Source organism: Taudactylus pleione, unplaced genomic scaffold (assembly GCF_031769625.1).
Source record: "Taudactylus pleione unplaced genomic scaffold, aTauple2 ptg000083l, whole genome shotgun sequence".
In the NCBI taxonomy this organism is placed as follows: Eukaryota; Metazoa; Chordata; class Amphibia; order Anura; family Myobatrachidae; genus Taudactylus; species Taudactylus pleione.
In genome coordinates, this window is record NW_028284485.1 from 13,854,431 (window position 1) to 13,880,063 (window position 25,633).

The 25,633-nt window shown below is 37.5% G+C and overlaps 1 protein-coding gene across 1 annotated transcript in view; it reads right to left on the minus strand.

Annotated features, from left to right (window-relative positions):
• LOC148532148 (cadherin-9-like) overlaps positions 1–25,633 on the minus strand; it is a 323,550-nt gene that overhangs the window by 124,782 nt on the left and 173,135 nt on the right. Inside the window, exon 3 of the mRNA XM_088468270.1 lies at positions 23,310–23,604. Coding sequence (XP_088324396.1) covers positions 23,310–23,604 — 295 coding nt within the window. The remainder of the gene's footprint in view (positions 1–23,309; positions 23,605–25,633) is intronic.

Here is a 25,633-nt window from a genome sequence, read left to right on the forward strand (position 1 = left end):
TGGTGGAATTAGACTTCCTATGTGATTCAATGGCAACTCCTAACTTAACCTCTCTGTCATAAGTTAGGAGGAGGCATTTCCCAGATGAATTGGACAGATGGGACAGGATCTAACTAAGTGTTGAGGAGATATGCAGTTCATACAGAGGTTCTGTCTCTTGCCTTTTCTGTCGTTCCTCAGCCGATAGACGAGAGCGGTTGACCTGCATGGGTTCTTCGCCCATAGGAGGAGAGGGTAAACGACAAGCTGGACGTGGCCTTCTGCAGTCAAGTTTGCCTTTTTCCAAGGCACGCTCCCTGTGATGAAGATCCACCTTGTTGCAAAGGGAAATTAAATCATCCAAATTGGTTGGAAGGTCACAGGAAGCTAGGTCATCTTTGAGTCTTTCTGAAAGACCACTCCAGAAGGCAGCGATGTGAGCGCACTCATTCCAATTGAGTTCAGAGGCCAGAGTTTGGAACTGGACTACATATTGACCGACGGTCCTGCTACCCTGACGGAGGCGTAGAATATCAGCTGATGTGGAAGTGGTTCTTCCAGGTTCATCAAAGATCTTGCGAAACGTGGAAATAAATTCTGGGTAGTTCGAGAGCAAAGGATCCGATTTCTCCCAAAGGGGAGAGACCCAGTCGAGTGCTTGGCCAGGGAGCAGAGAAATGATATATGCCACCCTGGTTCTGGATGTTGGAAAATTGGCTGATTGTAGCGCGAACTGGATTTCACATTGGTTTAAAAAACCCCTGCATAATTTGGGATTGCCATCGAACTTGCTCGGAGGGGAGAGCTGAAGACAAGCTGGAGGTAGAAGTGGGGGAGCAGGTGACACCACAGGAGGAGAGGCGGCTTGGGAGCCAGCGGGAGCAGGATGAGCCAATAAGGACTGAATGCTGTCCAAGCGTGACGACATATCTTGGATGAACTTGATCAACTGGGCCTGAGAGGTCTCCTGTCTTTCCAGATGAGATAGTACATCCTGCGAGGGATCTACCCCAGATCCTTGACCACTTGCCGAGTCCATCTGGCCAGTTCAAACTGTCACAATCGTGGGATTTAAAGACTGTGTTCCCGGACTGTACCTTGGACCTGTATACTTGGTGCAGACGCCCGCAGGAGAAGACTTGGTTTAATAAAGTTCCTCCGCATGAGAGGAAGCAGTGAACTAATAGGGAATTTGAGTACTGCTAGAAGTGGTGTGGTAGCTTGGAAGCCACTTGGAAAGACTGGATAGCTTTGTGTGGACGTTAGGAGCTGAGAAGCTACGTGGAGCGGCTGGATAGCCGTGGGTAGACGTTGGTAGCTGGGTGGCTATGTGGAGCGACTGGATAGCCATGGATAGACGTTGGTTGCTGGATGGCTATGTGGAGTGGTTGGATAGCTGTTGGTAGACGTTGGTAGCTGGGTGGCTACGTTGAGTGACTGGATAGCTGTGGGTAGACATTGGTAGCTGGGTGGCTACGTGGAGTGGCTGGATAGCTTTGGGTAGATGTTGGTAGCTGGGTGGCTACATGGAGTGGCTGGATAGCCGTGGGTAGACATTGGTAGCTGGGTGGCTACGTGGAGCTGCTGGATAGCCGTGGGTAGACGTTGGTAGCTGGGTGACTACATGGAGTGGCTGGATAGCCATGTGGAGATGGTGGTAGCTCGGACGCTACTTGGAGCGGCTGGGTAGCCATAAGGTTAATACTAAGCTAGATATGAGTAATACTTTGGAGCACAGTGGGTAGGCTCACTTAGTAAACTAAGAAACTAGTTGCACTGGCAACTTGTGTCAGCATTGGGGAACATTTTATAGTGGATGCTGGGAGCTGATAGGCTGAGAGAGAAGGAGAAGATTCCTCATTGGTGGTAACGGAGTCACATGGGCAATCCAAGATGGCCATGCCCATGGACCGGAGGACAGCGCTTCTCAGAAGAAGTCAGCGGGAACCAGCGACCAGCAGCAGCCAGCGTGGGAGCAGCATAGCAGCGGGACCTTCCAGAGAACAGCGGAGACCGGCCAGAGAGAGAGAGGGAAGCAGCGCACAGCGCGGGAGCCAGAAGACAGCACGGGTCAGCACCCGCAAAGGTATGTGACGGGGTCTGATTCTGGGGTCTCCAGGGCGACGTGTGACAGTCTCCAGGCTGCCCCCTTCTATCTTCTAAAACAGCCCCCTTCTGTGACCCCAGCTAACCCCCTTTCTGAGTTTCCATCCTCTGTCTAAAACCAGCCCCCATCCTGTGTCTAAAGCCAGCACCACTTCTGTGTGCCCAGCCAGCCCCTATTCTGTGTCTCAAGCCAGTCTCCCCTTGTGTTGCCAGCCAACTCCCTTCTGTGTACCTAGGTAGTCAGGATGAAATCCAGAATACTGTCATCCCATATATAGACAGACTTTTTGAAGAACTGCCAACAGACATAAAATAATAATTTGGTCTGATGGTCCTGCTTCTCAATTCAAAAACAGATATGTTGCAGATGCTTTGAAACTTCTAACCACAAAAAAACAACAGGAGAATAACATTGAAGTACTTTGCAACATAACATGAGAAGGGGCCTGTTGATGGATTGGGTGGTGCCATCAAATGCCATGTTTGGTCTCTTGTAAAAGTAGAAAAAGTACAGTAACCAATGCAATGGACTTTGCAATTACTGTATGTTCAACTTCCAAGGTGACAGCCCTTCTCATGAATAAAAAATATATATTTCATTGAAGCAATAAATTGAAACTGTCTTCATTATTAGAAGTTGCATAGTTTTTCACCCCATCAACAAAGTTCATCACTTGGAATTCTTTGATAGTGAAGTAATTGGGCATAAGACAACACCAGAAGCAAAAAAAGCAAAGACTGGAGTAGAAAAATAGGGAAATGAGCTTGTGCTGAATGATTGGCTGGTGGTAAAATATGACAGTGAGCTTTAGCCAGAAATTGCAACCAGTATTATAAATGGTGAATATAAGGTTAATGTTATGGAGAAAGATGTAAAGTTTTGGAAGTGGCCTACAAATAAAGATGAAATATTCTATATCAAAGGTAAGAAAATTCAATCTTTCAAGTATTGTGAATTACTGATGTTACTTTAAGTTTGATAGTGAAATGTGATTATGTAATGGGAGTTAACACATACTGTAATGTTAGTTACCAAGTGTTTCTATTTTAAAAAGAGTTATATATTACCACAAAAACTTACTTACATTTTAAATGCTTTTTAGACTTCTATAAGTTATGAGTAAAATTTAGGAGCACCAGTACAGAGCAGAATATCATGTTTGATAAATATCATACAAATCGTGGTTCTTTAAAATGTAATGTGAGCTACCAGGAATAAACTTAAGATATTTTGGGTTACATAATAAAAAAATAGCAGTTCCTGTATTCAGTTATACAAGTACTTGCTATGTCACTTTGTAACGTTACCGTGGCATGACCCATATATCTACATATATAAGCAAAAGTTTTTTTGGGGGGTCTCCACAAAAAAAAACTTCATTGCATGGAGGTGGGTGGGCAGTGGGTGGTGGCCAGCGGGGGGGCAGTAATGGATCATGAACAGGGTTAGGTGGTGGTCCAGTACACCCCCGGACCTCCCCACAGTTTTGCCATTGTGCAAGACTATAGAACATTTAACTCTCAATTATCAAAGTAGTAATATTGATATCCTCATTTCCCAGGGAGAAATATTTTAAATATTTTAATTAAATTTACTCTCACCTCCAGTGTACTCTTTCAGGATCATGTCTCTTATTTGACCACTATGACATTGGAATCTGAAAAGTTTTATGCTTATTGTAATGTGTATGTCATCATGCCTGTTATAACTTTTTATATGAATGTTTTTACTAGAGAAGTGCATGCTCGGATTGGTTTGGATTTTCCCTCCAAGTTCGGATTTTTCCCACCAAACAGAAAGAGGCAAAACGTCATCTTTCATGGACAAACATTATACTTCATGGACTTCATGATGATTGTCCATGAAAGAGTATTGGCTCTTGGTGGGAAAATCCAAACCAATCCGAGCCTACCCATCTCTAGTTACTATACTTTTTTAACATTATAAATTCATTTTCTGGCTTCATTAGAGTTAGGGGCTGTTATTAGGTCCCTGCTCCATGGAAAAGCCCCCAGTCCAGACAGTTTTATAAATGATATTTCTGACTTATCAGGACCAATTAGACCCTACACTTGCATCCCTGTTTAACAAAGTCTCAGATTTAGGAACATTTCCAACTCAAATTTTAGAAGCTCAAGTTGTGACCCCTCCCCCTAAGCCAGGTAAAGATCCTGCTTACTGTCAACACTATCGTCCAACTCCATTCCTTAATGTAGATGTGAAACTGTATGCTAAGCTGATTGCACAACCTCTTAACCCTCTTCTCCCTTCCTTGGTGCATCTTGACCAGGTGGGATACCGTATGTCAGTGTCCACCCATTTGTACTATAGTCCAATAGATTACATTGAGGTATTTGGATTTTAGTGAATTGATTGAGTGCTGTCTGGCACCAGTCTCTTCAATAAACCACCAATATCTATCTCATATAGGGTTTAATCATGATACGAGATGTTTACTGGTGAGACATTCAGCATTGAACTATATTGTGTGGAATGAATATGCCCATAGTGGTTACATAGTATATTTATAAGATAACCACACAATACTTATTACTAGAGAACACTTATTTTATATATTTAGTATTATATTTCGTCATTGTTTTTTTAATTTAAGGACGTAATAAAAGTTATGTTTTATTAATTGTATGGTCACTTGAGTTCATCATGATTAATCCGTGAGTGCCCCGACATAGGAATACTTTGCTTCTTTTGTTCATTTCATGGTTATATTATATTCCTGGGAGCACCTCCATCCAAAAATAGTTCCGTATTGAATTTATGATATCTATATGAATATTAATATGGAATAGGGAAGGATAATCTTCTATAGAGTGGTCTGTGCGGACATTTTCCTTATCTCTTCAGGGATACTGTATGTGTCTGGATGACAAGCCTCTGATAATACTCGTAGAGTTTTTAACCTCCTCTATTATTTTAATGCTTCTGGTTCTGGCCTTCTTATTGTTTCTTTTGATGCTGAGAGGGCATTTGATTGGCTGAAATGGTTGTATATGCATATGGTACTATCATGGTTTCGGTTTTCTGATGGCATATTGTCTTTAATTTCAGCTCTGTAAAGAAATCTCTCTGCAAAGAGTGTTCAGTAATGATTTCCTGTCGAATGCATTTTCTATTATGAATGGGACTCGGCAAGGATGTCCCATTTATCCTTTGATATTTGTTTTGGCCATTGAGCCATTGGCTGCTAAGATACGTGCTACTGTTAGTTTTCCTGGTATTGCATTTGTGAATAGGAAACATAAACTATTTTTTGCAGATGATGTCCTCCTCTTTGTCACAGATCCCCTTACCTTGTTGCCTCACTTATAGTACATGCTATTTTAGACAAGTACTGCGCAGCCTCCTTTTATAAGTTAAATATGACTAAGACTATTAATCTTGAAGACTCAATTATTTCTTCTCTCCACTTCAAATTCCTCTACAGCTGGCAACTACCTCAATTCCTTACCTGGGGATTCATATCCCTTACAACACATCCTCTGTTTTAGACATTAACCTTCCACCTCTAATTGTACATCTCTCAAGTTTTACTAAGTCCTGGTTGGCTTATAAAATTTCTTGGTTAGGTCATTTAGCGGCATTCAAGATGTCTGCTCCCTAAACTCATGTACATTTTTCACCTAATTCCTATGGTTTTCCCTATGAAGTATTTGGATAAGTGTAGCTCTATTTTGTTTCGGTATCTTTGGATAAACCATCCCCTTTTAATTGCAAAGTCTTTATATGATTTGTCTAAAGATTTATGGTGGTTTAGCTTTGCCAGATTTGGATTTATACTAAGAGGCATGTTTATTGGCTCAACACAGGAATGGTCATGCCATCCTGTTGCCAACTGCTGGGTGCACCTGGAACAGGCTTATTGTCCGGGCTTTCACTTGAATGATCTACTATGTGTTCCTAAACACTTGTGGTCCTCTACCCTACCATTATTCTTCTTTATGAATGCCTCACTTTGTGTCTGGTAAAGATTGATCTCTCTGGTTCTGGCATTTTCTCTCCTAAACCTTGTCTTAACTCTTAAAGCTGTGTCTAAATGAATCCCTAATCTTAATATTCTCTCTTGGTATGCTAGGAGCATTAATGCTTTGGGGGATCTCATGGAAGGTGATATATTTATCTCATTCTCCCAACTGCAAACCCACTACTCCATACACTCTACAGAATTGTTTCAATATCTTCAGATCCATCATTGGTTTTAAAATGTGGTAAAGTCTTCTGGTTGCTGACAAACTCTTCCAAATAATATCATATCCAATTTGATATTGGGTTGGAGTAGGGGTAGTATTTCATTTTGGTATATGTACCTTTTAGAGCTACACCCTGTTATTAAATCTCCTGCTCAACTTCAATGGAAACTAGATCTAGGTCACCCTATTCTAGATTCCCAATGAGAAATTATTTATTTCATGTCTTTTTGTATGTTTCAATGTTTGAGTCATAAAAAATGCATCTCAAATGTTAAATAGACTATACCTTATCCCTGACAAATTTCAAACTTTTTGGCCCTCATGCTCCAAATTCTGCTGGCATAATTTTGGTGAGGTGGGACATATATTTTATGCTTTTTGGTCCAGTACTCTTCTCTGCAATTTTTATTTAGAGGTGTTCTCCCTTATTAACAAGGTGTTTTGGTTGTCTTTGTCCCCATCTCCTTCAGTGGCCTTGTTATATATTTATCCTTTTGTAGTACAACTTTATCAAAGGAATGTCCTTGGACATATTTGCATTGCTGCTTGAGATGATTTTGCCATTGATGGAAACAACCACTTTCCCCTCCTCTAATGAAGGTATTTCACAAAGTCCATTTGCATTTCTTAATGGAAACTAAATCTGAACCTTAGTCCACCTCTGCTTATTCCCCATTAATGAAATGGATGGCGTGGCATGTATACGTGACTGTTAGGGAGGGCGCTCAATTGATTTACAAGCCATCTTTATCAGACCCCCTTAATTTAGTTTAAATGAACCTATTACTTCTAGCTGAGATATCTGTCTATTTAACTCTCATTTGTGTACTTTTCAATATTTCTATGTTTTTGTTATTTTCATATAATGTGTACAGTTTGTGTGTATTTTGGAATATACTATTTGTAACCCCATTTTTGTACCCCCCCTATTCCCTTCCTTTTTCTATGTCTGTACCCCTCCCTTGAACATATTCATTAAACATTATTGATGACAAATTACTTTCCTGTATTGCATTGGATATGCTAGTTGGTTTGATATTATTTGGTGCAATTTTACTCAGGAACTCTACACTCCCACATATTATATGGAGTATAGTGACAATACAATTATCAGCCAATCAGTAAAAGGAACCATAGACACTATGCATTATGTCTCATAATAAAATGCGCTCACAATGAAATAATTCCCATTGGAGATATATTGTATAGAAGTCATTATGTCCACAGACTTTGGATATTGATATTCAGACATTCAGAGATAAGCCATTATTCTTTTTGTTGATAAACTCATGGAAAGATAAAGTAATCATGTGATGTCTTGTGGGATATAAGGTGAAAGTATTTGTTTTATATTCGATCTTGATGATAATGTGATTATATTAAATTATATTATATTTTTATATATTCATGTCTAAAAGTCTATATTTAACCTGAGTGCCACCTTGCTGTTCAATATATTTCTGTTCCCACTGTGGAAATTACAAGTAAAAAGGCACTGGGTGCAGATAAGGTCGGAGCATGGACCAACCTTTTGTGCATATATATTAATACTTATATTAAAATCAAACATTTATACTTGAAAAAACTAGTCAAACAATGTGTTTTTTTTCAAATGTCCTTTACTACGTTATTTTTTTTACTCATATTGACCTTAAATTCAACCTATTAAAACACCTTAATACAGACACCCTCTTTTAGGTGCTCTCTTTCTGCTGTTATTCATCATTGTTTACAAAAAACATTTATATTGAATTTTGGTGGTGAGTGCTGGAAACAAGCCTTCCAAGATCAGTAATTTAAACAGTTGTGGATTTCATGTTTTGAAGCTATGCACAAGCAATCAATTATATTTATTTTCATGCTGCTACTTTCCTTGGCAGATGATATTGAATCAAAACATGGCTCTTCTCTATCCACAAATAACAATATTCCACACAATATAGATCTCAAATTTCCTACAGTATATCACTGCCTATCATACTGTATGTTTAAATATTAATCCTGTGACCTTAATAGGGCATAGTTATTTTACACAGTACTGTTACTAGGTGATAAAGGTACAGTAGTTATATTTAATGTTGAACTAAGTTACCTAATTTGAATTTTCTTTATTTTTTACTAACCTGATTGACTAAAGATTTGTACTGGAGTTATAGTAGTTTTATTATAGAAGCTATAATGCAAACCTTGAAAATATAATTTTCAGTGATCATGGATGCATGAGCCAAATATAGTGGAACTTGGCTCAAGTACAGACCCACATGATTTTTTAACAGTTCCCACCACCTGATCAGATTTTCTGATTATATAGTTTACTGTATACTGTAATATAAAATATACATTGATTTTGTTTATAATGTCTTTAAAACAACACATAGAACATGTTAGTCATTAATACATTAGTGATCATTGATATCCCACTAAAGGAGAGATGTATTATAGTGGCACGAATTGTGCCACATTGGCTCTTCCTGCTTCGCCTCTTTACTCAGGTAGCAGTACCGACAAGAAGTATTAACATCTAATTTGCCAGAGAGAGAGAGTGAAAACTCGCCCCTCCAGTGATCCCTGTCAGACCCCACAACACATCAGCCTATTGTTGCTGTGCTGTCTCACCTCCCAGCTGGCTCCAGTAGCCAATGCTTACGAGATCTCCCATGCACAGTCTGGAGCCCAGCGACCACCACAGCAGGGTCAGTGCTGTGATTGCAGCAATGACAGTTGCAGCTGTCAAAACTGATAGATGCAGCTTTTATAGATAGTACCGATAATGATGGGGGCACATAGCGCCCCATCATCTAACACATAGCCCCACATTAAAACATGGAGGAGAAGCAGTATCAGTGCACAGTTAGTGTAATCTCCCCCTAAGTTTTCTAAGGAATTGAAATCAAAATAATTGTTGTTGGGTACAGTATATGCTTTGTTGAATTATGATATTACTGCTGGCAAATTAGCACTGACAAAACCATGTTTCAGGGAAAAAAGGGATGAACTTTAAGAGAAATTTGCATGTAGCTAGAAAATAATATTTTGTCAATCACATGATCTGCTAATTTCTGATATATAAATGACCTATGTTCGTGTGAAGTTTCCTGAAACAGTGAGATTTTTATAAATATGTGTTTTTTATGGAAATTGTACTTTTCTGTAGTGTACACAGGAAATATTCTTAAACTTCCATTTGTGTGCCTACCAAGTTGTATTTTGCACTCACTACACCTTGTTCACAGTAAGGTTTTGTGTCATGCAGTGCAGCAAAGTTGCATAGACACCTTTCAAAAGATATATGACTAGAGTTTGCTCAATCACTTCTGCAAAATACAAAAAAATTATTATGATGATGATGATGATGATGATGATGATGATGATGATGATGATGATAGTTTAACAACTTCAAATTTATATATTGGGCCTTGATCCCATCCACTGATACTATTTATATTTTTAGAGTTGCTGTGTGTTCTATGTGCATTGGTTCTTTAATATTTGCAATCAGTCTGCAGCATGATAGCACATTCTCATATGATACTTTAGATTGAGAAAACATTGGGTATTTGTATTTAATTTGTACTTTATTTTTTTTGCATTTGTATGTGCAAACAATTTCTTACATATATGATTCTTTATTGGTACTAAATGTTATGCATATTTAGTACTGAAACTTTAGGATTTACTATTAACATTTTTAAGCCAAATTTCCTGGCAACAACCAGGAGACACTTGGTTAAAGTACAGAACATGGGGTATGCTGGCTTAGCATAAGGAAACTATTTCATAACATATTTAAAAATGTTTAGAACACAGGTTGACACTACATCAATCATACCTAACTTGCTCTCACTAAACCAACTTCCTTTCACTCAATGCATATTCTCACCACTTACCTCCTGACATCTTCATTCATACATATTAGTCACTTCTTTCCTCTTACACAATTTAATTTCTCCACCACACATACTGTCAGCAATCATGCACTACTCAAACATTCTAATTTTGCCGTCACTTTCAAGCACATATTGAAATTTTAAATTTAAGACATCAATTCCCTGGATGACTGAGTCTGACTGACAGGATTAAGAGAGCCTTTTTTATTATTGTTGCCTTTTAGGTGTTTCTTGCATTTCCTAAGTGATTGGTGTGTAACCTGGTGAATGGCATGTTAATGTATATCTTTTTCAATTCTCCTTAATAATTTAGTTTTGGATGAGATCACCCTACTGCGGGATGACCGACACATTGGTTGTTCCATAATTTGCAATGTATGAAGGGGGATGAACACCAAGTGTTTGTGTGCATGATATTTTTGCTGCTGGATGGTAATTATTTATTTGCCATTATAACCCTCATTGTTGTTATGACTAGGACTAGGAGTAGACCACCTCCTTTTCCTGATGACACAATATTTTCTTCAGCCATTATTTATTCATCAATCTTCTTTATATTTAAAATTATTGTGCAACAGTTGTCCATTGTGCTTTTTGATCTTTTTAATGGACCCACCACATACACAGTTGTGCACACAAACAACTACCGCTGGTATTTTGGGGGCATTGGGGTCTGTATAGCTTGGATAACCAGAATGTGATCACAGCATGTTAAATACTGTATATTTTATTTTAAAAAAAAATTCAACTTATGGATAAATCTGACATTTCTTAATGACTTGGTCTTGTCTGATGTAACTCAGACTCTTATCTGCCCTTATATGATATTTTCTGGCCTAATTGAATAACTCCCTTGTATCCATAGACATTTGCATCATCTCTCCTACCAAAAACATATACAGTAGTAAACACAGAACACAGAGTTAAAACAAGACTAACATCACTAATATTCACAGAACACTCACACATAAACATTCTGTAATACCAATTGGTGTATCCTTATATGCCACCACCGGGCACATTATCAAAAATTGCACCAGCCAAGGGGTAGCCAACCTCAGTCCTCGGAAGCTACTAACAGTTCAAGTTTTCCAGGTCACCCAGCAGGTGCACAGGTGTAGTCATTACTGACTGACACATTTGAAAAGATCCACTGTTGGAGGTAATTATTTTACTTGTGATTCTGTGAGGAGACTTGGAAAACATTCACTGTTGGTAGCTCTCAAGGATCAGGGTTGGCTACCCCTGCACTAGCCCTATGGCAGATGCAGTTTCTCAACCTGACCACTGCTTACTATTGTTGTGGTTGTGCATTTGGGAACACAGCCATTTGTACTAACATGCCTGTGACAGTCCCATAACATGCCCAGGAGACAGACTTTTTTTCATTTACTTCAAGCCACTGCCCAATAATGCCAATCACTTTTCCACCACCTTAATGATACAATGCACTTTTGTGTGTACACTCTGTGAAATGCATGCGTCATATAGGTTTTCTATAACTCAGAATTAGACCCCTTGTGTGTCACTGAATACCTTGAATCACACAGTAGCAGTAAGATAACTGAGAGCAACCCATTTGTCATTACACTTAGCATTACACATCACATCACTGAGGCCTTGAGTTCAATTCCAGATCATATGTATGTAGTTTTGTATATTCTCTTTATATTTGCATGGGTTTCTTTAGAGTGCGCCAATCTCTTTCCACACACCAAAAATAGACTGGTAGTTTAGTTGGATCCTGACAGAAATTAATCCTAATGTGTATGTGTATCAGTGTAGTAGGGAATGTAGATTGTTAGTTCAACAGGAACTGGACTTGATATGAATGACTGAATATTTTGTGAATGTGCTGCATAATGTATGTGCACTGTTTAAGTAAATGCTAATAAATTATACATATTGGGTTGAGTTGGGGTTGATTTCCTCAGAGCTGTAACTAGACTTTTTGGTGCCCTGTGCCAAGAAGAGCATTGGTGCCTCCCCCCCTTTTTTAAATAGGGACATAAAAGATAGTGCACCTGAAAAGGCCCATGGCTTCATGGGGAAGGGCTAGGGAAAAAATATGGGAGGCCAAGAGATGCTGGGGATAAAAGAAGAGGAAGCTACAAGTGAGAATGATAATGAACAGGAAAATTGACAGTCCCAAAAAGCACCCCCTGCCCTGCGGTGCCCTGTGCCATGGCACAGGTCGCACTACCCTAGTTACAACCCTGGATTTCCCTATTGCATGTTTGTAAAGTTGCAGTGTGGTCAGTATGTAATCTACTCAGAAGCTACTTTTGTATTAACACTACTCACTGTAAAAGTGGTTATTAATATCAATTATCAATTATTCTTTAAAAACATGTATCAGCACAACTAGTTATATTTCACAAACATTTACTACATTTATGTTTCTGTCACATGCTTGGTTTGTACTGAAATAATTTAAAACCCTAATGTTGAAATCCTAATTTGCCACTGAAAGTAGAAAATCTAAAGTTTATGGAAAGATTTAGAGATGAATTCAGCTTCCTAGTTAAACTCTAAATTACAGCATTAAGTTAAAGTTTTTCAATACTTGTGTGCTATGTGTAAAAGCACACAATATTTCCCCTGCATGCAAAAGAATTGTATTTGCACCCCTTGCAAAACAACATCAAGCACACATTTTCTCCCTTTAACTGTATTTGCTCTTAACTGTACATCAGGACCTATGTTTTCAAGGGGATTTCTATGAAACCTTTTGTAAGTTCAAATGTATTCTTTTATCCTTTGGTAAATAAATCTATTTGATCAATCAGTTAAAATCACTTCTGTTGACAATGCTTGGTGATTAATTTGAATTATATCATCACCTATGTACTGATGATTTACTTAATACAAAAAGTAACTTAAATCAAAATTTCATTTCTACTGAAAATAACATAAACACATGGTGAAAAGACCTTTATAATGTTGATACTTTAACATAAACCCCTTAACAACATATTATGATTGCTTTGTACTAGACAGTGCATTACATATCTTAAACTCAAAGAACCACACAGATAACAAGAGCTGGTGTTACATTTGGTCATCAATTTGCTAACATTATAAGTTCTGTATAGCTCATATACAGATAAGGAAAAAATAAGCAGATCAGACTAAAACTCTGAGGTCCTGCAATTAATCAGCAGCCTCCCATATGTGACTGGTGCCAACAAATGTTTTTTTCCTACTCCATCTTATAATGCCTAATTGAACTGTATACTACTGTATGCACAGTTTTATTACTGATATGACACTCACTTCTGCCATTCGGAAGCAAAGCCAAAATATATAATGAAGGGAGGGGATTTTTTAAAGAGCCTACAATCAGAGGGACAGTCCTTAATATAGAATACCTACTGTAACTCAAAACTCCTCCCCAACACTGCTACACCATTGATTAGCTAACTTGTGTAATGCCCACTGTCCTACTCATACACAGTCCACAAATGCCTCGGAGTTTAATCCCCATGAAGCAAGTGTCCTTACTTTAAATTGGGTGGAGTGTAATTTTGTTCCTTTTAAACATTTTTAGAAATATATTCCCCTAATTATGTACTGTGGTTGTTATAATACTTCTTACAATACAAGAGTTTTCCTAATGACTTTTGTGGGGGAATTCAATTGTTTGGGCAACCACCACTTGTGTCACTGTCAAAATTTCTGCTTGCTACCTCCGAAATGGCACTTTTTACATTGAGGGTAGAAATTTAGATGATTTAAGCTGCTATACACAGTTAAACCTGGTACTTTTAGGCATGACAAGTGTGATAACAATTAAATTGTTCTTTTGGGTGCCCGTTATTTAGCTTAGTCACCCGAGCAATTGAAATAAAGAAATAACATCTGAAATCACTATTTATTTTTACTAAAGCTCATTAAATGTATGCATCATTTACATATTATAATCTTTAAACCTATTGCACCAATGTACTGACATGCTCAGAAACTAGTGAGGAACTAAGAAAGTGTGAGCTTAAAATAAAGTTTTATTCTATGATTAGTTTTTTTTTGTTTAAACTAAATACACAACAATGGATGCTGACAATATATAGATCTAAACTTATGCAAAATACACCATTACAAGAACAGTATGTTTCTAAAAGACATTTAGACTCTATTACTGAACCACTGCATGTACTGCACATATATCTCTAATGCACTTCTGTTTTTCTTAGTCCCACCAACAGCCACTTTTCCTATACAGCTACTGCTTATAGAATACAACCTATGGTGGTAATCAGGGATGTAGCATGAAGCCATGGCACCAGGAGCAATCACTGGTTACCCTATACAAGGTACAGTAAATATGGTATGTAATTGCAATTCTAATATTGTATGTTTTTTTACTAAAAAAACACGTCACACAAGAGCTACATTTAAAAAAATATATATTAATTGATTATATGTGTACATCATTTTGCTATTGTTTATCTAAATTAACATTATTATCAAGGGCAGGGAACTGAATTTTGGGGGACAGAGATATGTGGAGGAAGAGATCCTCAGTCTTAGGGTTGTATTTACCCCTTACAACCAATCAGATTCTACATAATATTTAACTAGCACCTTCTAGAAGATAAAAGTTAGAATCTGATTGGTTGCTATGGGCAATATCTCCACCTCTAAAATATCTCACTTTAGTAAATATACCCTTTATTGTAGTTTATCTGAGATCTTTTTCTTTGATGAAAGCCTTATCAAAGTACTTTGCGAGTGATGAGTGGGAAGTTGACAGGGTAAGCACCTCATCTGCACATAGGGATCTTGAAATTCATTAGAGGCCTATCCACATTCAATTCCAAACTAAAGCACAGATCAGATGTACCAATGGGCACTTCTGTCTAGTGCCAATGGAAATACTGTAGTTAAAGGCTAAGAGACAATACCATTTACTAACACTATTGCATAAGGAGTGGAATTCAAGCTTGAATGCCTCTTAGAAAAGCTAATCAAACCCAAAGTGGAGAAGCATTCCAAGCATGAATGATCAACTGATCCTGTTAAATGCTTTTTCTGCATTCAGATAAAGCAACAGAAGTGAATGATACTAAAAACAAGTCTGTTGTTGCCTTGTGCTTGTCTCTCATTTAAAGAAATATACTTTATTTTTGTGCACTAGTTGAGGAAGTACTATGTTTAGGTGAATTTCTATAATATTTGAATACAGTTTAATATCTGTGTTTAATAGTGAGATAGGCCAAGAGTAAACACAATGGAAAGAGTCTTATCCTTATTCATTACTATGATTACTATGATTTTAGCTTCTAAAACCTCAGAGAAGAGTCACCCTTAACAATCCTGGCAAAAAGCAGGTAGATAATGGTGCGTACACAGGGGATGATCAGCAACGATAATTATATTGTTGTGCACTCTCCCGGGTGTGCTGGACAATCAATATCGATCATCCAGCACACCACCAACTCACCAACGACTATAGCCATCTGAGATCAGCAATCACGGGTCCCTATAGTAACCTTGTCGATATCAACCAGGTTGACCTGCATGCACAGGGTATGGACGATATTGATATCATCCATACGTGCCTGTGCATCGCAGGTTGTTGGGCACTGAAAAATGCATGATAATGATATGATCGATATCCATATAGTTTATATTGTCCATTTTAATAGTACCGTGTGTACGCACCTTAAGGATAAGCATATTTTGGAATGTACTATAGTATCAAACTATGAAGCCTTCTAGGCCTGGAGCATTGTTAGATTTAATTAATACTGGAGGCAAATTGTAAGTGCATAATCTTAGTGCCTAGCACTTAAAAAGCCTCAGATTTAAGGCAAGGCAGGTGTCATTTAGAAAGAAACTGTTAAATTGCTGCTTGAGTGGTACAGATGTGTCCTCATACATCTAGCCTCCTTGTGTGTTAAACAGCCTTTCTAGTCACACCATGCCGAGGCATGACTCGGTAGTGCCAAGCATATTTTTGGGTGACTTTTTACCTTCAGACCTGTCTTATTCACACAGCAATGTGGATAGAATTCACAAGCAGCTTCTGTTGATTAAAATTATATGCAGCATGCCTATGTTCTCTGTGCATTTGTATCTGCATGCAAAATGCTTTGTTACATTGTCACACCCACTGACACTGTAATGTTACATTTTGCATGCAGATACACCTGCAGTCACACACAGAATAAAAGCATGCTGCATATCACTTTAATCAGCAGAAGTCGAATAAGACGCATCTAAAGGTAAAATTTAGCTTGAAAAGATGCTGGGCGCTACTGAGTCACACGGCACTCACACGTTATGTGTAATGCGACTTGTAGCGTAAAGAGGATAGATGTTTGTGGACAAATCTGCAGTTGGTTTAGGTATAGTTGTAGAGATTACCATAAAGGGCTAGAAATGCTTTAGTGATGGTTTAAGGATAATGAGAAACTTTGCCTGATGAGATTTTAAAAGGTAAAAAATTATTCTTGGATGTATTTTCAAAAGTCTAGAACACAGTTATCTGTCTGCTTTGTTCGCTTTACATAAAATGATTGATTACACCACTTCTGGTTGTTCAGCTTTAGCTGTAAGGGGTAAATGTAGCTTTACTTTAGCCAAAATTCATTTGGAATCATATAATTTGAGTAAAGATGAGCAGTTTGGTTTTGCTGAAAACTAACAATACCCCAACTTTGGGGTTCCAAGTCAGACTGAGTCTCAGCTTGGGTCACTTTGAGGTTCTGAGAAATGACAAAGGTCTTCTCGCCAAGTTTGGAATTCAGGTCTAAAAAACAGATGTCACATGTTTTGGATTGCATTTAAGTCCCTCCCTTGTGCTTTTAGGTGCTGTGAGGTGGTCAATATTGACTGAAATGACTGAAAATGAATTGCATTGTTGCTTAGAATGCTATAGGAACAAAATCCTGATTTTAGCTGTTTTTTATCAATTATTAAATAAATTCAAAACCATAATCAAGCCAAAACACTTGAAGGTAGTTATGCCAAAACATGATGATGATTTATAACCAAAACACAGGGGTCTGCACACATATTTTTAATTTAGAGCAAGATCTTTTATGAGAGAGGATGCAGGTAAAGGGTCAGATTCAGAGATGTATGATAACCTAATTGTTAGCACAAATATCCAATGTTTTGGGGTCTGTACATGAATAGGACCTGTTCTGCACAGAATGGGTCCTGAAATTTTGCTCGCAGACACCCCCAAAGCTGCATAATCACTGCTATGCTGTGGCATTTGGGGGGGTGGAGTGGGGGCATGGCTGGCCACCATACCCAAAAATGGGCCTGTTTCGGTGGAAGCAGATATCCTGGCCTTGCAAGTGATGAGGACCCGCTCAGGCAGGAAGCAGTGGGAAGCTGACGGATGGAATCCCAACCACCGGATTCCCAACTGTCTAATACCTGCAAGGGTATACCTGTCAAGATCCCGACGCCTGTCATTTTACCTATGCTGGGAGCCCGACATGTTGCCAGCGGTAAATCATACTGATCCCGGTCAGGCTGCAGTAACCTTGGTTCCAGCACTGGGATTGCAGATGAAGCAAGGAAGTGTCTGTTTCCTAAAGACATCTCTTGCTGTGTTAGCATTTTAGAAGGACAGAATTGCACAGCCACTTGTGTGCAGCTCTGCAATTCTGTCCATCTCTTTGGTTAGGTTCCCAAGAATTATAGGTTTGTGGGCATCTCTCGGTAACATAGGAGAGATTTAGAGTGTTATATTGTTAGAAAAATAGAGTTAATAGTACTATTTGCAAAATAAATTTCACTTGGGGGATAAGGTGAACCCTATTATTGAAGCACTATGTGAATGGTTGCTTTGAAAATCAAAGAACCATGATATCTAGCATAACAGAGCCATGGTCTGACCAGGTGCTAGGTTATATAGATGCATCTAGAAAACTTTGGGTGGGATCAGAGCTCGAAGAAGATCATGTGAATCCTTGTGTACACATCATGTATGGGTGAATAAAAGGTATAACCTCTACTGGTATGAATTTTCAAAACTTGTTGTGATACAAGAGATGTGTTCACAGTAGGATGGAGAGGACTTTGGAGATACTGGACAACAAGTGTAAATGTGAAGCATGCAAATATTTGGACCTGTTTTTGCATGCTTCTGGGGTAGTATTAAAGTTTTCTTACAAAATCATCCAACCCCTCCTGTGTCATGTAATTAAATATATTAATGGTATGGAAGAAGTGGGATTGGTTCTTTTTAGGGGTGTATGTTTAAAAAATATTGTTTAGTATTCCCACTAAAATCAAATATCTCCCTTCTGGGTCAGTGACACTGTCAGTGGGGACAAAAGTAAATTGGCAAGCAATTACTATTACCACTCTATTCTTTTTATGTCTAGGCTCACAGATGTGGTGGTCACATGAAAAGCATTTGCATTTTTATTCTGGGTGATGAACACTCCAAAAGAATATCTCTTGCAGGAAATCAATGTCACAGGAGGCTTTTCAAACTTTTTTTGCTCAAGGAAAGAAATGTAAGACCCATCTAAGCAGGTTGAGAGAGAAGATAGCAGAATGTGCTGTGGGAAAAAAACTCAATATAAAGTCACCCGCATACAGTACTGTAACTTTGGTTGATATCAGCAACTTCAATCAAACACAGGTGCATGAAAAGATGTAGGATAGTGTATGAAGCAGCAGATGTGGATTAATGCCCTGATTTCAGCTTTAGAACCATCAGAGGAGATGACCAGGAGGCCAGGGGTGTCTTACATGGATCATAGTGACTTTTTTGGTGTAGGTAAAACCAGACCCAGAGGTGGACAGAGGAAAGCTTAACGTTGAAATGGGTTCCAAGTGATGGAGTTAACTATTAACACAGAAACATGAGAAGATTTTGTAGAAGTTATTTAGCTTATATGGAAAAATAAGGGAGGGGGTTACGCAGGATAACTGAGAAATATAACCAAAGAGGGAAGCAAGGGGAGATTGGAACAATACAATAATATAGAAGAAGGAAGCAGGAGGTGAGAGATATGAGAAACATAAGGGCTAAACACCCTTAAGATTATTCTCTCCATGGAGACCTAACATGGCAAGAGAATTGTGATCATATGTTAGCAGCAAAGAATCATAAGGGCTGTTAAACAGACTGCATGAGGGAATATGCATAGCCCATAAGAAAACAAAATTTACATAGCATTACTTGCCAATAAAAAATAGAACATTAGACTTGGCAAGGCAAGTAGAAGTAAAGTGGAAATTCAGAAACAAACTAATAGAACAAGAAGATATTAGAATGATAGTAATAACAATTGTTTAATGAATGGTATAGTAATGAGATAGATGTCTACCAAACAGGTGGCTGAACACCCTACCAAGAGGCAGGATGAATAGGTGGTTCAAGATCAATCCATAATTCTAGGGAAGTGTACTGTACAGGGCACAACATCCATGAAAGACAATTAAGTATCTGATGGACATTTTACCAAGGAGGTGACATTGTGCCAATCATTGCTTGGTGCAAATATTGAAGCACCTCATCTTTAGCTCTAGCTGCAAGAACTTTACCAACCTACTGAACTTGAAGATTAATGGAAACCCCCATCTATATATGATGTTGTGATTTCTCAGGATTTTGTCAATGGCCTTTATTTTTTCCTGTCTTGACAAAGTAAGATTAGAAGATATAGATAAAATAATCTTTATAGGTGAAGGAAGAATAAATTTAATCTTGAAATAATGCAAACAAATAATGACATAGCAGGATCCTGTGACATGAGGCAAAGTGCACAATGTGGCATGCCCTGCAGTAACATATCATGTTGAGTGGAAGGGACCATGAAACATAAAATATGAAGGAGATAAACTTCTATATGAGCTGATTCAATATTGTCTGGGATATAACAGATCCTAAGATTGTTTGTTCTCCCCTAATTTAGAGGTCATCATGTTTATCAGTCATCAGAAGAATATAAATAGTCATTTGGATGGTATCCTTATCTACTATTTTTTGGTAGCTGATCAAATCCTGTTTCTGTTCTATAGCATCAACATAAGAATTAAGGTAATAAATAAAACTCATTTTAGAGAACTCAGATAGCATTGTGGAACTCTTCTTTCATAGCCTGTTTGAAATTCTGCATTTCTATTAGGACTATTGAGATGCCTCCTCTTGTAGAAAGAGCAGATGAGTCCCCGCCATCTGAGTCTTCTTTAGAGGTACAACACATTGATGGGGTGGAGTGATGCCAACTACCGCTTTTGCACATCTGTAATACCTTGAACATCGAGTAACATCAGCACAATTACAACAGGTCTGACCTTACTCAGAAATTGCTAACCTCATTGCACACATTGAGCACACAAACTGCATGTGTCATAGCAGTGGATAACTTATGCATGCCCAAGTAATGGCATTCAATTGGAAAGGCATGCCTGTGTTTATCCAACCACTCCCCTGTCACCACCCCCAAACACTGACCTGAGGTCACATACTCTGCAATGGCTTTGTATCTGCATAGGTGATCGCAGAGCGATCGCAATGCTAACTCATGCAAGTGCACTGTGGTGCATATCCATGTGCAGTATGCACCATCAACCAATCTGCAATTGCAATCCATTCTGATCAGGCCCAAAATCCACAGAGCTTTAGTACTACTCAAAAATGCTGCTAAACATGGAAAACCATGTTGAACATACAATACAATGCAGTAATCTTTGACATATGTTACAAACAACAATGCAATATATTATTTTAACATAGGAGACCATACACAGATGGAGAAACTGCACCTGCTATAGGGCTGGTGCAAGGTACTATGATGGTGCAATCAATGGTGCATCTCAAGCTGCACCAGTCAGAATTTAAACACCAACAGACACAAAAAGTGTTTGTCTTAGTCCTTGTACATGGATGTATACCAGGGAAGAACTTTGTAGCAGCATTTGCATAAAGGTGCAGACGGATGAATGACAATAGACCCAGCAGTGGTCACTTCTGCATCCACCACTGAATCAGCCCCATAATCAGTCTTATATATAGACTACAACACTTAAGCTGAATATCCACTATACAATTATCTGTCATATATCTGTCCAAGCTGGCTGGTTGGAATGAAAATCTGGTAATGTATGGGAGCAAATGATAATCAACTATTTGCTCGCAAACACTGGAAAACAAGATAAAATGGTCGTTCAGACAAACTGGTTAAATCAAATTAATTTAACCAATTTCAACAATAGTTATTGTCCATTTTCCAGTGTTTAAGACCATTTGGTCAATTGTCATTTGCTCCCAATCATTACCAGGTTTTCATTCCAACCAGCCATATTGGAGAGATATCTGACAAATAATTGTATAGTGTATGCCCAGCATAAGTAGGATAACATTCTGTTTTAGGACTTGTGTGAAAATCTGATGTGGTTTTAGGCCAAATTTCCACAGGTCAGGTAACAAATTTAATGTAGTAACTTAAAGAGAAAATAGATGTGGAATGTTCTTTCTTGTATAATTGTTATCTGTTCATCCAATTATCATAAAACAGTCCCAACTACTCTATAATGCCTAGGGATCATGAAGTATTGTACTTAACACAAGCAGCTGAAGCACCTACAGTACAGTATATTACACACATAAGATAAAATAGTGTACAATACAAAACTACTTGTTAACAACCTTACTTTACAGAATTGTTTTCTACAATAGATATCTGTGTGTTTTTAGTAGCGATCAGCTGGAGGTAAAATAATTCACAATGTATGTTTGCACTTTTTGGAAATTTCTTTACAGCAAACTTTGTGGCATTTAATAAATGTAATATTTGATAAAAACCAGTAAACAGAAAATTATCACTTTAAAAATAATTTATCTAGTAGATATACTAAAACAAGAAGTGTTGCAAATAAGAGTTTTGGAATCAAAAGAAAAAACACTGAATTGTTTTAAGACAAAAAATAAATTATAAAGATTATTATATTAAACTATCTAGTAATATTCTATCACTTAATTTGTTTATGCAGTACTGATTTATGATGTAGATTTTCTACATTGACATAATAAGATATGCCACATAGATCAATCTGACAACGGATGCCCACACTGAGCAATATTTCATTTTGTTTTGGGGCATTTGTGGGATTAATCTTGAATCAGTTGTCATTGTCAGCAGAAATTCTGCAGTTACTGGAAACAGTTGTTAAATATTTAAACATCTGAATGCAATGGAATATACAGAAAAGATAATTTAGTATGTTAAATTATTGTTTATGTAAATACACTACATGTGCTTAATAACAAGAATGAACATACTGCTTATATATATATATATATATATATATATATATATATATATACTGTTTATATATATATATATATATATGTGTATATATATATATATATACAGTATATATATATAGAGAGAGAGAGAGAGAGAGAGAGAGAGAGAGAGAGAGAGAGAGAGAGAGAGAGAGAGAGAGAAAGAGAGAGAGAGAGAGATTTGGAGTCTCTTGACAATGGTGTGCAAGCTTTTATTTGTTAATCAAAATATGTCCGAAATATAACAAACTATATACACAATTCCCATGCTTTTATTTGCTAGTTATATACACATATATTTGCACATCGTTCTATTTTGTAGACATACAGTGTATTGCACTAATATTGCCAGACAGCTGGTGCCATGTACATTATAAGTAAATCTGAGCACAGGCATATTTATTTTCTAAAAAAATATAGATACTGTAGATGTCCTGCACTGCCAATTGTCTAAATATAACCTGTGCCTGGTGCCTTCACATTCCCAGTCTTACATGCATCCAAAGGATCGTCACTCCTGGCTTTAAGCTACAGCAACCAAGACACATACTGTAGTTTCCAAACTTCCAGTGCTTAATTATCTGGATCCCTGATGGCAGTGCAGAACATAAAGCACTGAGACATGCAGAGGGATGTTGCATTGCCTAAGCTTAGAAGTATACAAACATTACTGGCATGTTCAGTTTTATTTATTCTAAGTACATTCATTTCAAAAAGCTTTACTGGTAGTTCCATGTATATATACAGTAATACACTTAGAGGCATCCACATTACTGATACAATCCTAAAATACTGTACTCAACATCTAATAGTTACAGTTAGTGTTTTGCACAACAGTTTAGTAGAATGGGCATTTTACTTACCAACTTCTGACATTTCAGGGACAGTGGCAGTATAAACTTCCCGGGTAAACTTTGGCTCATTATCATTAATGTCATGGATCTTTATAATAAATTCAGATTCGGGTTCTACTTGTCTTCCAGTCTTTTTGTCTATTGCTTTGGCACGAAGTACATAAGTAGCTTTTTCTTCTCTATCCAATCTCTTTGCAGCTTGAATATCTCCAGTATTTTCATCTATAGTGAACACACTGCCTGCTCCATCTCCTGATAAAATGTACTTTAAATTTCCATCTCCTTTATCTTGATCTGTATACAACTAAATGGAGAAACACAGAAAACAGAAATATGTAAATAAAGAATTTAAGAATATGAAGGTCACACATTATTGATTAAGGTATGCTGACCAAAATTAGTTTAAAAGTAAGAATACCTGTGTGGAGTCAGTGAACTTTTATACTGATTCAAAGTTACTGCAAACACAGATATAACAAAGTTAAAGAAAAAAGTTAATATATAAAACTTGTGAAAGTATTTTATTATAAGTAATATCACCTGTAGATAAACTGCATTTTTGGACTATACTGATTGCCCCCCCCTGGATATACCCCTGTCTGAGGGGCACATGGTGCCCACCCGTGGAGCATGCTGCACCACTTTGCTTTTTAAGGAGTCATATCAACACCTACTGACCTTGAAACAGAATACTACCACATATTCTATTTTACAATAAACATACAAAAAGAAAAAACAGAAGATATTCAAGGTTTAGTGCACTTTGTGATAATGTTTAGCTAGTGAAAGGTTTGGTTAAAATTAACAATCCTTATTAATATTTCTATTAAAAAAAGTTATATAAATAAAGTTTGATTTACATGTAATTTGGGCAAAATATTGTTTAGAAGATAAAACAAAAATAAAGAAGTGTCAGAAATCCATTAAAGTGGTTTATAAATCTACCTGTAACCAGCAATTTTGTTTTCACATAAAGTCAATATTGTGTATTTGGATATATCTCTCTGTTGTGATTGCCTATTTTTCCAATAATTGGTTGCAATCTTTTCAATATACTATTTCATTAATTTTTTACACCTTGATTGTACAATGAGTGTTCTACCATATAATAGGGATATGATTTTCTGTTCCTAAAGTTAACTTTAAGTCTTTAATGTGAGGGATTCTATCTGGTTATATTAAATATTTTTTGGTTTCCAGGGAGAAAAGTCTCCCAGTGAAATTTCCTTTGATAGATGTTGATACTGTACATCATATGTCAACATTCAGTTCATTATTATTTTCACCTTATTATATACAACAGGGATATCTTACTCCAGGTTTCCAGTGGAGTAATTTCCAATATACAGTACTGCCATATTAATATAAATTAGGCAATCATAAGTCTTCTTATATTCCTGTGAAATGTACTTCTTCCTTTTTATAATAATAGGGCATTTTGTGTATGGCTGGATTCAATAGTACTTATTTTGTAACTGCCAGACATTATTTAATTAGGCAGTTTGTCCTACTTATTAATAAGCCTTCATACTCTCCACCTTTATCTAAACCATTCTAAAGTCGAGTGTTGTTGTCATTAGTTTTTAATTGAACTGCCACATTGTATAATTAGGCAAAATTAGTTGGTTATACTATTATTATTATTATTATTATTATTATTATTATTATTATCCTTTATTTATATGGCACCACAAGTGTTCCGCAGCACCTTACATAGTACATAAAACTAATAAGTGAACAAAAAAAACAAATAAGTAACTTACAGTACAGTGAAGGACATTATATACTTTGCTGCAATAGTGATTAAAGCACTCACAATAAGCAGCAGGGAGTTGGCAGAGATGTGTTAGGTGCCCTTATGAGGAGTATGGAGTAGAAGAAAGTGTAAGGAGAAGCACATGAGGGAAGAGGTACCTGCTCATGAGAGCTTACATTCTAAAGGGGAGGGGCAGACAGACAGGCATGACACAGAAGGGGAAGATAGGGAGGAGAGAATATTATATGGGTTAGGATGAGAGCTGGAAAGCATTGATGAAGTAGTGGGTCTTGAAAGCCCATTTGAAGATATGCAGTGAGGTGGAGAGTCTGATATGGAGAGGGAAAGAGTTCCAAAGGTAAGGAGCAGCACGGGCAAAATCTTGGAGGCGGGAGTGGGAGGAAGTAAACAGTTGGCAAGAGAGGCGGCATGCATTTGTTGAGCAAAATGGACAGGTGGGAGTGTGAAGGGAGAGAAGGTCAGAAATGTATGTTGGGAGGATTTAGTGAGGGCTTTGTAGGTGAGTGTGAGAACCTTGAAATGGCATCTGAAGGGGAAGGGAGCCAGTGTAGTGCTT